The sequence below is a fragment of the Geotrypetes seraphini genome, chromosome 15 (assembly GCF_902459505.1).
Source record: "Geotrypetes seraphini chromosome 15, aGeoSer1.1, whole genome shotgun sequence".
NCBI classification, from domain to species: Eukaryota; Metazoa; Chordata; class Amphibia; order Gymnophiona; family Dermophiidae; genus Geotrypetes; species Geotrypetes seraphini.
The window spans coordinates 28273353-28287976 of NC_047098.1; the positions used below are offsets into that span (position 1 = coordinate 28273353).

Consider the following 14624-nt stretch of genomic DNA (forward strand, 5'->3'; position numbering starts at 1 on the left):
CAGTCCTCCTTCTCTGGCTTCGTGCAGGACATGGCGCGTGCCTTGGGCCTGGACCTCATGGCTGGGTCGCAATATACTAAGGAGTTCCTCGAAGAGCAGGACCTTCCTGCTCCCCCAAGGGAATCCCCCCGGCTACCCCTGAACAAGGTCCTTCATCAGACCTTGCTTAAGAACCTGACTTCACCTCTTACAGTCGCAGCGGTGCCGTCTAAGATGGAGTCCAAGTACAGGATGATACCACCCAAGGGGTTTGAGAAGGCTCAACTCTCCCACCAGTCTCTACTGGTCGAGTCTGCGCTCAAAAAGACGCAACCCTCCCGGGTTTCTGTGGCGGTTCCGCCCGGCAGGGAGGGTTGGACCCTTGACAAGTTTGGTCGTCGCCTCTATGCCAATTCCTTCATGGCAACCAGGGCGTTAAATTATGCCTTTACCTTTTCCTCCTATCTACGTGGCATGGTAAAGGATCTGCCCCAATATCGTGAGGCCTTGCCGGACTCCCGCAAGGAAGGGTTCGACAGGTTTGTGTCCAACCTGTCTCAATTGCGGTTGTACCTTTTCCATGCGGTATACGATACGTTTGAGCTGGTATCGAGGGTGTCGGCCTTTGCGGTAGCTATGCGCCGGTTGGCGTGGCTACGCACCCTCGATATGGACCCAAACCTGCAGGAACGCCTTGCGGACTTGCCTTGCGTGGGGTCCGAATTATTCGATGAATCCCTGGAGGCGGCGACCAAACGGCTCTCGGAACAGGAGCGCTCGTTAGCCTCCTTGGTCCGTCCGAAACCTCGAGCCACGCCGCAGAAACCCTTCCGGCCTCCCCCGAGGAGGTACCCTCAAAAGTCGACCCCGGCTTTTTCAAGGCCACCACCTCGGCGCCCCCCTCGACAGGGCAGAGGGGGACAAACCAAAACTCCAGCGCATGGTCCTGCCAAGCCGGCGCCGTCCTTTTGACGGGATAGGCGGATGGGGCCGGCCCCCTCCACCATCGCGCCGGACTCCCTTCCCATAGGGGGTCAACTCCGGTCCTTTTACGCGGCCTGGACCGAGATAACATCCGACGCTTGGGTGCTCCGGACCGTCTCCGAGGGCTACTCTCTCAACTTTTGCTCTGCGCCGCTGGAACATTCACCAGGGGCTTGCCCATACAACCGGACCCAGCTCCCCGTCCTCATGGCCGAGGCCAGGGCCTTGTTGAGGCTTCGGGCGGTGGAACCTGTTCCCTCCGACCAGCGGGGGCGGGGGTTTTACTCCCGTTACTTTTTGGTCCCAAAGAAGACTGGGGACTTACGCCCCATTCTAGACCTCAGGAAGCTCAACAAGTTCCTGGTCCGGGAGAAGTTCCGGATGTTGTCACTTCCGGTATTATATCCTCTCTTGGAGGAAGGGGACTGGATGTGCTCCCTAGACCTGAAGGAAGTGTACACCCATGTTCCGGTGCATCCCGCTTTCCGCAAATTCTTACGGTTCCAGGTGGGCGAGCTGCACCTGCAGTACAGAGTCCTCCCCTTCGGCCTGGCCTCGTCCCCTCGAGTCTTCACGAAGTGTATGGTGGTAGTCGCTGCAGCCCTGAGGTCTCGGGGGCTTCAGGTCTTCCCTTACCTGGACGATTGGCTGATCAAGGCCCCGACCAGGGAAGGGGTTATCTCAGCGACCCTACAGTCTATCGCCTTCCTTCAACGACTAGGGTTCGAAGTGAACTTTCCCAAGTCCCAATTATGCCCGACCCAATCACTTCAGTTTATAGGCGCAGTGCTGGACACTGTTCGCCTCCGTTCATTCCTTCCTCCTCCGCGGTTGGAGGCTTTGGTTCGGTTGGGTCGGCTGATCCTTCAGCTGCCGCTGGTGTCGGCCCAGCGCATGATGATGCTTCTGGGCCACATGACCTCGACGGTCCACGTCACGCCGTTCGCCAGGCTGCACATGAGAATTCCTCAGTGGACTCTGGCCTCTCAGTGGCGCCAGGAGTGCGATCCGGTCTCTTCTCGCATAACGGTGACTCCTTCTTTGAGACGCTCGCTCCGTTGGTGGACCGACTCTTCGAATCTTTCCGGGGGTTTGCTCTTTCTCGTCCCTCTGCCTCGCAAGGTTCTGACCACGGACTCCTCGGAGTACGCGTGGGGGGCCCATCTCGATGGTCTGCGGACCCAAGGCCTGTGGTCGGTGGAGGACCGACGCTGTCACATCAATGTGTTGGAGCTTCGCGCCATCTTTCTGGCGGCTCGTGCTTTCTGCCACCTGCTCCGCGACTCGTGCGAATGGACAACCAGGTGGCCATGTATTATGTGAACAAGCAAGGTGGGACGGGCTCTTGGCCCCTTTGCCGGGAAGCTCTGCGCCTTTGGGAATGGGCGATCTCCCAGAACATCTTCCTACGGGCGGTCTATATACAGGGGGAACAGAACTGCTTGGCAGACAAACTCAGTCGGCTTCTTCAGCCGCACGAGTGGTCACTCAACTCCAGAGTCCTGCGCGAGGTCTTCGACCGCTGGGGGACTCCGCAAGTGGACCTGTTTGCCTCCCCGGACACTCGCAAACTACCCCTGTATTGTTCTCGGATGTACTCCCCAGACTGTCTGGAAGCGGACGCCTTCCTTCTCGACTGGGGAGGGAGGTTCCTTTATGCGTTTCCTCCTTTTCCCCTGATCTTGAGGACGTTGGTTCGTCTCAAATCGTCCAAAGCCACTATGATTCTCATTGCGCCTCGGTGGCCTCGTCAACACTGGTTCTCCCTGCTTCTTCAACTCAGTGTCAGGGAGCCTCTGCTTCTGCCTGTGTTTCCCTCTCTGCTATCTCAGAGTCGGGGTTCGCTGTTACATCCCAATCTTCAGTCGTTACACCTGACCGCTTGGTTCCTTTCCCCTTGACTTCGGTCCAGGTTTCACGGTCGGTGCGGGAAGTTTTGGAAGCCTCGCGCAAGGTCTCGACCAGGCTTTGTTATTCCCAGAAGTGGACCAGGTTTTCCTCCTGGTGTTCCTCGCGTCATCTGGATCCGGATTCGGTCCCGGTGTCTTCGGTACTGGACTATTTGTTACATTTGTCTAATTCCGGCCTGAAGACGACATCTGTCCGGGTACATCTCAGTGCCATTTCGGCTTTCCATCGGCACTTGGAGGGACGTTCTCTTTCGCTTCATCCTCTGGTGACGCGTTTCATGAAGGGTCTAATCAATGTTTGTCCCCCTCTGAAGCCCCCTCCTGTCGTTTGGGATTTGAATGTTGTCTTAGCTCAACTGATGAAATCTCCCTTTGAGCCTATCGACAAGTCTCTCCTGAAATTCCTTACTTGGAAGGTGGTATTTCTGATTGCTCTCACATCTGCTCGACGGATTAGTGAGTTGCAAGCTTTGGTTGCGGAGCCGCCTTTCACTGTGTTCCATCATGACAAGGTGGTCCTCCGCACCCATCCTAAATTTTTACCTAAAGTTGTGTCTGATTTCCACCTCAATCAGTCCATTGTCCTTCCTGTGTTCTTTCCTAAGCCCCACTCCCATCCTGGCGAGACGGCGCTCCACACGCTTGACTGTAAGAGGGCGTTGGCCTTTTATCTCCAACGTACCAGGTCTCATCGGAAGGTTCCTCAATTATTTTTGTCCTTTGATCCTAATCGTTTAGGACACCCTGTTATAAAGCGCACCTTGTCAAACTGGTTGGCTGCTTGTATTTCTTTTTGCTACGCTCAGGCTGGTCTTACGCTCCCGGGTCGAGTCACGGGGCATAAGGTCCGGGCGATGGCAGCTTCGGTTGCTTTCCTCCGATCTACTCCTATGGAGGACATATGTAAAGCTGCCACTTGGTCTTCGGTTCATACGTTCACCTCCCACTATTGTCTGGACACTTTGTCCAGAACCGACGGCCGGTTTGGCCAGTCGGTGTTACGTAATCTGTTTTCTTAATTGCCATCCTCCCACCTGCTCTTTTTTGGTTGGCTTGGAGGTCACCCACATGTGAGAATATGCTGCCTGCTTGTCCTGGGATAAAGCACAGTTACTTACCGTAACAGGTGTTATCCAGGGACAGCAGGCAGATATTCTCACAACCCGCCCGCCTCCCCGAGGATGGCTTCTTTGCTAGTTATGGAACTGAGGACCACGAGGTGGGATGCGCCCTCTAGTGGGCAAGAAGGCATGCACATGCGTGGTGCAGTGTAGCAAACTTGAAACTTCAATCAAGTTTGCTTGAAAAGCTGTCTGCGCTGGGGCTCTGTAGATGACGTCACCCACATGTGAGAATATCTGCCTGCTGTCCCTGGATAACACCTGTTACGGTAAGTAACTGTGCTTTTTGTGCATATGAAAAATGGATGGAAGAAATTGCATTACAATTAGTACTATTATTATGGAGGTGAGGTCTGGGGCGGAGACTGGGCGGGGTTCTCAGTTGATATTTGTTAGACTTAGGGGGTTCTTGGCTTGAAGAAGTTTAGAAACTCTGATCTAAAGGGTTCCGATTGTAATGTTTATTGTGATTTATACATTTGCAAAACTTTGGAAAAATAAGCTGAAACTTCTCCATAAATTCTTTGGAAGATGTGATAAGCAGGAGCACGCTACCAGGGCTTCAAAGAAGGTTTGGATAGGTACCTGGAGGACAAAGGGATTGAGGGGTACAGATAGGAGTGGAGGTAGGTTTAGGGTTAGGATTAGAGGTAAGTTACAAAATTAGTTTGGGACCACTGTTCATGCAATAGGCCTGATGGGCCGCTGCGGGAGCGGACCGCTGGGCGAGATGGACCTCTGGTCTGCCTCAGCGGAGGCAACTTCTTATGTTCTTATTATCATAATTTTGTACTGTACTTTACAGACATTTGGCAACCAATACAGTGTTTTCAATACAGGGGGTTTGGTCTGGATTCAGTAAATGGTGCTCAATAATCGGCACTGATAAAAATCAGCATTGAATGGCATTCTGTAACTGACATTCTGAAACTGGAACCTTTTGTAGCCCCAAAATCCATATCCAGTTTTAGGCACAAGGAAGTACACCAGCTGAAACCAGGGGTAAATCCCAGCACACAAGCTGAGCACAGATCCACACTATTCTATGACACTGTGCATTTTAAGGGAATACCCATGGCCATTCCACCTTTGCAAATCTGCACGGAAACACTTAGGTGCTATTCTATAAATGGGCACATAAATGTGTTTGTGTGGATCTGCCATTCCTGCCCTGTTTCACTGTCTTGCATCCATTAGCATGCTTTTCCATCTTGAAAATTCGGCACAGAGGTAGCACTTAACATTCAGCACCATATATTTACAGCACCCTGTAAATGAGCTGACCTAGGTAATTCCAAGAATTAATCTCGCCACTGTGATCTGAATTACCTGTAAGGCTTGAGGAGAAGAGGGAGCAAGTTCCAAGTGTTTCTCTGTAAGGAGCTGATGGTAGGAAGATACAGCAACTCATTGGCCTGCTTCCAATCCAATACAAAGGAGGAAGTCTGTCTCTGTTGCAGTAGAAATGGTGCAGAGGAATCCCTCTGGTGGTGGTGGAGGACCATGCAGAGGAATCCCTCTTTAAACTTTCACTTATGGAAGCTATTTCTATGTGTAAACAATGTGAGCATGGTTAATCTAGGAGTCCGTATGGATCCATGAGAGTGGAGGAGCAAAGGATTTCTGTGTCAGGAACTGAAAGGTTCCTTGAGAAATCAGGGTGCCTAGTGATTGTCCAGAGCGAACCCAAACACCAAAATAAAAGAAGGACAATGTCTCTGAAGGGTGTAGCTGTGAACTCTTTCTGCAGTTTGTACATGTGAATACTTATGCACTGGAATGGTTGCCAATGACTGTATACTTTGGAAGAATTTTTAGTAAAGACGTTTTATTTGGAAATCTGTTCTGAAGCATCTTCTTTAAGTAAGAGAACTATGTTATGGGCCTAAAAGTAGAGAATCTACACCAGATTTTACTGATAACTTGTGGGACTAAGACCTGGAAATAAGTGGGCCTGTTGACTCTGATGAATATCTAGATTTAAGTTATCTTGTTATTATGAAATCTGAGGTAGTACTGAAAACTGTTATTGATCATTTCTTCTTCTTCTTCTCCTCCTACCCCACAGATCCATTATTGCCCCCCTGGTTAGCCATCCTGGAAAACTGTGGTCAAATTTTTGGGCTGCCTTAAGTCCAGATGGATTCTATGCTCGCTCAGAAGACTATGTTGATATTGTTCAGAGACACAGAGTGTGAGTAACTCTACTGACATAGACTGGCCTATTATTAGGTTTGAGTTAGTAGGTAGTGAAGCTATTACTATGGCAGTTACCACAATGCAAAGCTGCAGATTCTCCTGGCACTCTCTCCAGTGAGTGTCTGATCCTACCTCCTGAAACACTTCATCCTACAGGACAAACTCCGTTACTCACGCAGAACACTCCTGTTTACGTTCCCTTCCTGAAAAGGATGCCAATTCAAAAGATTCCTCAACAGGACACTCGCCTTCCAAGCAGGGATATGGAACAACACCCTAAGCGACCTAATCCTGAACTCACTAACATACCATACATTCAGAAAATCATTAAAAAAAAGCACTTATTCGACAAATTTGTCTGAACCTCCAAAATGGTTCAACACCTACCTCTTTTTACATGTTCCCCCTCCCACCCCCCTATGCTGCCCAACCACTTAACCATCCACCTACCTCTTCCTAATTCCAACTGATGTTAACTCGCTGATATCAGCACCTCTTATTGTACACCGTCTTGAAATGAAAGGTATGACGGCATATAAATAAAGCTATTATTATTATTATTCTCCTTCCTGTGGTGATTTAGACAAGTGTAGAACATTAAGCATCTTAAGTCATTTTAATCTTCTCCCAATTATGATTTTAGAGGCATTTGGAATGTTCCATACATCTCTGGGGTCTATCTGATAAAAGGAAGTGTTCTGAGGTCTGAGCTAAGTCAGAAAGACCTTTACCATAGCAACAAGATGGACCCAGATATGGCTTTCTGCTACAATATCCGGAAAGAAGTAAGTGTCTGGGATTAAGAGTCTAATGAGGCTAAGGGTAGCTGCCAGCATTGTTTTCATCCTGCTCATACACCACCCCAGCACTCTCTGGATAGTGCCAAAGTGGTCTGTAATGATATTTGGCATCACCTGTTAGATATTGTTGAATATCCAAAGCCAGGTCTAGCTATGCCATTATCTGGATAATGGTGGCTGTAATCTGGCAAATGGCTTTGAATATTGACCTGTTTGTTTGTAAATTGCATTACATTAAGAATTTGATATACCACCATTAGTTTCAAAAAAGCAAAATGATTTACAATTCAAACTAAATCAATTGATAGAAAAAAGAGAGAAATATAGAGCTACAATCTCTCTACCCAAGCCACAACCAAAACACTGAGTGCCCCACCAGAAAAAAAGACAACCACAGCTCCCCTAAAGCTAGAGAGAAGTGATAGATTTTAAGGACCTTATTAAAACAAGTTCTAGAGGTTTCACAGAAGTGGACTGGAATATGAAAAGGGAGTAAAATCAAGCCAAACCTGAGCCGGGGTTAACAAAGAAAGCTGATTAATGTATTGGGCACCAAGGAGATTCCAAGAGTGATAAATCAGAAAGAGAATCAGGAGCACCTGAGTAAAATGCTTTATAGACCAATAACAAAAGCTCATAGAATAAATAGGATGAAAGGAAACAAAGAAAGGAATGACATGGTCAAATCTAGAGGCTCTGAACAAGTAAGCTGGAGCTGATGGAGATGTGATAATTTAGTACTGATTCGAGAGCAAGGCAAAAATTAAAGTGTCTACACATAGGAACAGAAGTAGCATTATATTACTCACTAGTTGTGTAGCCCGTTACATTAACGGATGCTAGCAGCCCTTCTCCCTTACTTTTACCGCCTCCCTGTCCAGCAGCACCCCTCCCTATTCCCTGCTCCCCCTATGGCTGACATCCGCCTCAGGGGGGGGAGAGAGAGTGTTTTGCGCACATGCGCACTCCTATCTGTGGTGCCCTACAGCGCACGGAAAACGGAACACGCGATGGGAGTGCGCATGTGCGGCTTAGGCTTTTATTATATTAGACTAGTGTTTAAGCCCGTTACATTAACGGATGCTAGAGTAGATGTCTGTCTATCTTTTTTTTTTTCTTTTTCTCTCTCTCTCCGTGTACGCTGTCTGTCATTCTTTCTGTCTGTGTCTCTCCCTGACCCCCTGTCTGTCTTTCTGTCTCTGTCTCCCTGGCCCCCTGTCTGCCTGTATTTCTCTGTTATGCCATGCCTGCCTGACTCTGTGACCCCTTTCCTATGTCCTTAGTGTCCCATCTTGTCTTTAGTGCTCTCAGTGCCTCCTTCCTATGTCCTTAGTGCCCCCAGTGCCACCATCCTATGTCCTTAGTGTCCCATCCTATGTCCTTAGTGACCTCAGTGCCTCCTCAGTGCCGCGTCACCGGCAGAGCAAATCAGGGCAGTAGAAGGCCCCGAAGCAGCCTGTTTAGAGTGCTGTGGCCGCTGCTAGTCAAGAGGTTTGTCGGGACCTTGAGAAGGGAAGGGGGCGGCCAGACCACGGAGGGTCGGATGGGAGGCTCAAAGGGGGATCGGATGCGCCGGGGAGGGAGGGGGGGGGGCGAAGACGACAACACTGGAAAGGCTCTAGACCAGTGTTCCCTCTAAGCGGGCGGGTGTTGTGAGCAAACTTTTTTCACCGTGAGCCAAAAATATCGGGCGCCAGCAAGTTATGAGCCAACTCGCCCGATTCTCCTCTCGCCGCCCTGCCATCTGCCGTACGCCTCTTCCGATCGTGCGCTGTGACGAGAAACGTGTGCGCTGCGATGTAATATTTTGTGCGCCAGCGCACGCCAGCGCAGCTTAGCGGGAACACTGGTTCAAATGGTTTTATTTATTTCCCCAAATTTATTTTTGTTATACGCATTGAAAATATTTGATATTGCGTTTAAATCAAAATCTCAATAAACTTGAAACGAGTGCCCGTGAGATTGTGGGAGGGTTAAATACTCAAAACTTAGAAGTTTTTGCTACACCAGCTTTCTGGTATCTTTACATACAGTGGCGTACCTAGCATATGTAACATCCGGGGCCCATCATTTTTTGGCACCCCCCCCCCCCCCCATCTGTAAGAAAAACATGATTTTTAGTAACAAACCACACGTCACACATGAGTACCTAGGAAAAGGCAGCATCTTACATATTGCAGTGAGCAGTACATCAATACACCCATTGTAAAACTAAACAAGCCAGACCAGCACAGATCAATCCTACACCGTCAATCCTAACAGAAAACCATGTCTTTCGAACACACAGAACACAGAAAACACCTTCGCCTAGTAAGGAATATGTAATCACAAACTAACCCCTCCCTCTTTTACAAAACTGTAGTGTGGATTTTAGCTACGGAGATAACAGCTCTGATGCTCATAAAATTCTGAGCATCAGAGCTGCTACCACCAAGGCTGGTGCTAAAAACGCTTCACAGTTTTGTAAAAGGGGGGATAAAATAAAAATACATAGACAAAGGTTAAATTGAACCAGCAAGAAACTGGACTCTGCATACAATGCTTCACAGAAACAGTGACACATGTCTCCTAAAGCAATAAATAAATAGAAATTTTTTTCTACCTTTGTCTTCTGTGGTTTCTCCTTTCCTCATCTTCTTGTAACTCTCTTCCTTCCATTCACTGTCTGCCGTCTCTCTTCCCCTATATGGCATCTTCTCTCCTTCTATGCCCCTTCCAGAAACTGTATGCCTCCCCCTTCCATCTCTCCTTTCACCCCATTGGTCTGGCATCTCTCTCCTCGCCTTCCCTCTCCCACACCTCTCCTCATAGTCTGGTATCTCCCCTTCCCTGATTCTCTGGCATCTCTCTCCTTTCCTTTTCTTCCATCTTTCGCTCCCCCTCCATGCTCTCACATCTCCCCCTTCCTTTTCCCTTAGACTGGCATACCTTCCTCCTACGCTCCAAGCCCTGGCATCTCCTTTAATTCCCTCCCTCATCTTCCTTCTCCCTCCAGCTGGGTACCGCAACACTCTTCCCTGCAGCTCTGCACTTCCCCACAATTGCCATGCTTCGGTTCCTCTTCTTCCTTCCTTCCTCCCCCCCCCCCGCGGGACCCTGCGGCACCATCAACTCTTACTCCCTCTAATGTCGGCCCTGCAGCTCCAGACTTCCTCGCACCTTCTCCCCTCCCCCTTTGGATCGCTATTATTTTAAATGTTATAGCCGCGGAGCTGTATCCATCAATGGAGATGTCTAACCTCGGCCTGCCCCGGAACTCTTACTGCAACAGTGACTTCCTGTTCCTGCCTAGACGGGCGGCTGCTGCAGTAAGAGTTCCGGGGCAGGCCGAGGTTAGACATCTCCACTGATGGATACAGCTCCGCGGCTATAACATTTAAAATAATAGCGATCCAAAGGGGGAGGGGAGAAGGTGCGAGGAAGTCTGGAGCTGCAGGGCCGACATTAGAGGGAGTAAGAGTTGATGGTGCCGCAGGGTCCCGCGGGGGGGGGGGGGGGGGGAGGAAGGAAGGAAGAAGAGGAACCGAAGCATGGCAATTGTGGGGAAGTGCAATCCCCCCAGTGCGTCCCCTTACCTTACCGACGCGTGTGTGCGCTGTGAAGAGAAACTTTGCGCTGCGATGTAATATTTTGTGCGTGAGCGCAGGCCAACGCAGCTTAGCGGGAACACTGCTCTAGACCCGAGCTGGGAGGAAGACCGGCGTTTGCTGAGGCTGCGGCTGCGGCTGCCTGGGGACTGCGTTCAGCTGCCCAGGAACCCTGTTGGCCTGCACTGGACACTCCAAAGAGGGAGCAGAAGGAACGGCGGTGGCGACAGCGGTTTCTTTCACAGTGAGTGAGGGGGGAAGCTCTAGAGTGTTCCCTGCCACTGCGTTCTAAAATAGAATCCAGCCACGGATCGCACACCACAGTGGCAGGGAACAGGAAACTCTAAGTGTGCATGCGGCGCTTAAAGTTTTATTATATAGGATGATGATGGAGAACAGAATGTTGCCATGATGGTTCTCCATCCCATTGGTCTTAGTTAAGAACATAAGCAATGCCTCTGCTGGGTCAGACCTGAGGTCCATCTTGCCCAGCAGTCCACTCACGCGGCGGCCCAACAGGTCCAGGACCTGAACAGTAATCCTCTATTTATACCCTTCTATTCCCTTTTCCAGAAGGAAAATGTCCAATCCTCTCTTAAATCCCAGTACTGTATTCTGCCGTATAACGTCCTCTGGAAGCGCATTCCAAGTGTCCACCACACGTTGGGTAAAGAAGAACTTCCTGGCATTTGTATTGAATCTGTCCCCTTTCAACTTTTCCGAATGCCCTCTTGTTCTTTTATTTTTTGAAAGTTTGAAGAATCTGTCCCTCTCTACTCTCTCTATGCCCCTCATGATCTTATAAGTCTCTATCATATCCCCTCTAAGTCTCCTCTTCTCCAGGGAAAAGAGACCCAGTTTCTCCAATCTCTCAGCGTATGAAAGGTTTTCCATCCCTTTTATCAGACGTGTTGCTCTTCTCTGAACTCTCTCGAGTAACGCCATATCCTTCTTAAGGTATGGCGACCAAAACTGGACGCAGTATTCCAGGTGTGGGCGCACCATTGCCCGATACAGCGGCAGGATAACTTCTTTCGTCCTGGTTGTAATACCCTTCTTGATTATACCTAGCATTCTATTCGCTCTCTTAGCAGCCGCTGCGCACTGTGCCGTCGGCTTCATTGACCTGTCCACCATTACCCCCAAGTCCCTCTCTTGGGTACTCTCATTCAATAACATCCCTCCCATCGTATAGTTGTACCTCGGGTTTCTGCTTCCCACATGCAATACTTTACATTTCTCAACGTTGAACTTCATTTGCCATTTTGTCGCCCATTCCCCTAGTTTGTTCAAGTCTCTTTGCAATTCCTCACAGTCCTCATTAGTCCGAGCTCCCCTAAATAGTTTGGTGTCATCTGCAAATTTTATTATCTCACACTTCGTCCCTGTTTCTAGATCATTTATGTATATATTAAATAACAGCGGCCCGAGCACCGAGCCCTGCGGAACACCACTCGTGACCCTCCTCCAGTCAGAGTAGTGGCCCTTCAACACTACCCTTTTGTTTCCTACCTGCCAACCAGTTTCTGATCCATCTTTGTACGTCTCCGTCCACCCCATGGTTCTTCAGTTTCCGGAGTAATCGTTCATGAGGCACCTTGTCAAAGGCTTTTTGGAAATCAAGGTATATGATGTCTATGGGGTCACCTCTGTCCATCTGTTTGTTAATTCCTTCGAAGAAGTGTAGTAAGTTGGTTAGGCACGATCTCCCCCTGCAGAAACCATGTTGGCTGGTTATCAGAAGTTTGTTTCTTTCCAAGTGATCATCGATGTTTTCTTTTATCAGTGGTTCCGCCATTTTTCCCGGAACCGAGGTCAGACTCACCGGTCTGTAGTTTCCCTGGGTCACCTCTTGATCCCTTTTTAAAGATGGGCGTGATGTTAGTTCAAATGACTGGTGTGTGGGGAGTTCTAAAATGTATGTAGATCTTTTTTTTTTTGGGGGGGGGTCATCAAAGGGTTAGCCGTACTTTGGTAATATATTGCTACTAATCCATCCCTTTTTAGTTGACACCCTGGGCATTACATGCACAGGAAAGACGATCTCCGCTGGAGGTAAAAGCCTGCAGGACAGAAAAGGGACACGGGATTTCATTTAGAGAGAGCGGTTAGAAAGAATCGCAAAAGGATCCGGATGTGCAGGGGTTACACATGCACGGGTCACGTGTGTTGATCTAGCCTGGGTGTGCTTTTTTGGAAAACCCGCCGCAGGTTAAAACTGGGATGGCCCCCAGATCTGACGTAGCTCGGTAACAGGAGGATAATGGCTGGAGGTTAAAAACGCGTGTTTTATTTTGAAATGCCGTCCGTGTTCAGACGCAGCGGCCTGCAGCCGCCGACAGCCGCTGTGGCCAGCAGCCACTGCGGCCTGCAACCGCCGACAGCCGTAGCGGTCTGCAACCGCCGACAGCCGCCACGGCCGACATCTGCCTCAGGCCACCGACATCTGCCTCGGGGGGGGTGGGGAGAGAGAGTGTTTTGCGTGCATACGCACTCCTATCTGCGGTGCCCTACAGCTCACGGAAAACGGAACATGCGATGGGAATGCGCATGCGCGGCTTAGGCTTTTATTATGTTAGATGTTTAATAACTAAACATTTGTATGAGTGTATATTAATGAAATGTTAGTCAAGTACTTTTCTATCTAATTTCTGATGGAGGCAAATAGCTACACAGTACTACCAACTCTAGCATCCTTGGTAAAGCATTGCAGCATGTAATGTACCTAAATTGTCAAGTGCATATAAATGACCTCATGATGAATGTGCTAGTCAGTGACAGAGTATCATCTCTTGTGCATGTCCCCCCCCCCCTCCCCAGGGCACAACAGCCTGGAGCTTTATCATTTGTGCTTTCCTGCAGGGAGTCTTTATGTTTCTGACAAACAGACAAGAATTTGGGCACATCCTTTCCTTGGATAACTACCAAACAACACACCTCCACAATGATCTCTGGCAGATTTTCAACAATCCAAAGGTGACGTGACTGTCCTTTTTGGGATTTTATCCATATGGCTATGCATCCATGACTGAAGGGCTGGAAGGGGGCTGAGGACATGGAAGAGCTGTAAGAGCAGACTGGGAGAGGATGTAGAGGCTGTACTTCATACCAGTGCAGACCATAAGAGGGTGCTCTCAGAGTCAGCATCATGGTCCTGGAACTTTGCTGCTCTGCCAGCATCGGATTTTCCTCTCTGCTAGGTACTGCCTTTGCGGAAGCAGGAAATAGGCAGGACTAGCAGAGAGGAAGGCCCGATGCTGGCAGAGCAGCGAGTTAAGGATGCCAACAAAGAGAGAACTCATATACCTTCTAAAGCAGCAACAGCAGTGGCGATGGCTGGCCATTGGAGGCAAAACTCTGAACAGGGCCACCAGGGCCTTTCCTCTGCCACGTCACTGATGACGTGGCAGAGAGAAACCCTAGTGGAGCAGGCCACAAACAGTCCATTTGACGCTGCTTCTAACAGTCGGCCACTGCTACTGCTGCTATTGGAGGTCCGAAGGAATGTCAAATCTCATGGTGGGGGTGGGGGTGGTCAGGTCCGGAGGTACTGCAAAGGTGGATGGGAGGGGGGGATGGAAAACTGCTTCATAGGGGGAGAAGAGGGAGAAATGGAAAGCTGCTGCACATGGGGGTTGAGAACAGAGAGGAAGAATTGTTGAACATGGGCAGGAGAAGAGGAAGGGAGATTCAACAAAGAGGTAGAAAGGGGTGAGAGGGAGAAATCCTGCATATGGTGGAGGGGAGGGAACATGCATGGAGATGAGAGAAGGAGAAATGTTGGACATAGAGTGGAGGGCAGGGAAAGATGGTGAGATGGTACATGGGAATAAAGAAAGAAATGTTGCACATGATAATGGAGGGGAGGAAGAGAGAGATGCTGCATGGAGGGGAATAGAGAGGTTTGGCCCAGGGCACAAGGCAAGGAGACAGAGAGAGATGATAGACAGTGGGAAAGAAACAGAAATATTTGATATGGCAGTGGAAGGGAAGGTATAGAGATGGAAGTTGAAGGGTGAGCATGTAGAAAGAAGAAAATGTTAA

General features: G+C 49.4%; 1 protein-coding gene across 1 annotated transcript in view; it reads left to right on the plus strand.

The window, feature by feature from the left end:
* Positions 1-14624, plus strand: part of PLOD1 (procollagen-lysine,2-oxoglutarate 5-dioxygenase 1) — a 71023-nt gene that overhangs the window by 43414 nt on the left and 12985 nt on the right. The window contains exons 12-14 of the mRNA XM_033922371.1: positions 6063-6188; positions 6837-6978; positions 13443-13556. Of these exons, the coding sequence (XP_033778262.1) occupies positions 6063-6188; positions 6837-6978; positions 13443-13556 (382 nt within the window). The remainder of the gene's footprint in view (positions 1-6062; positions 6189-6836; positions 6979-13442; positions 13557-14624) is intronic.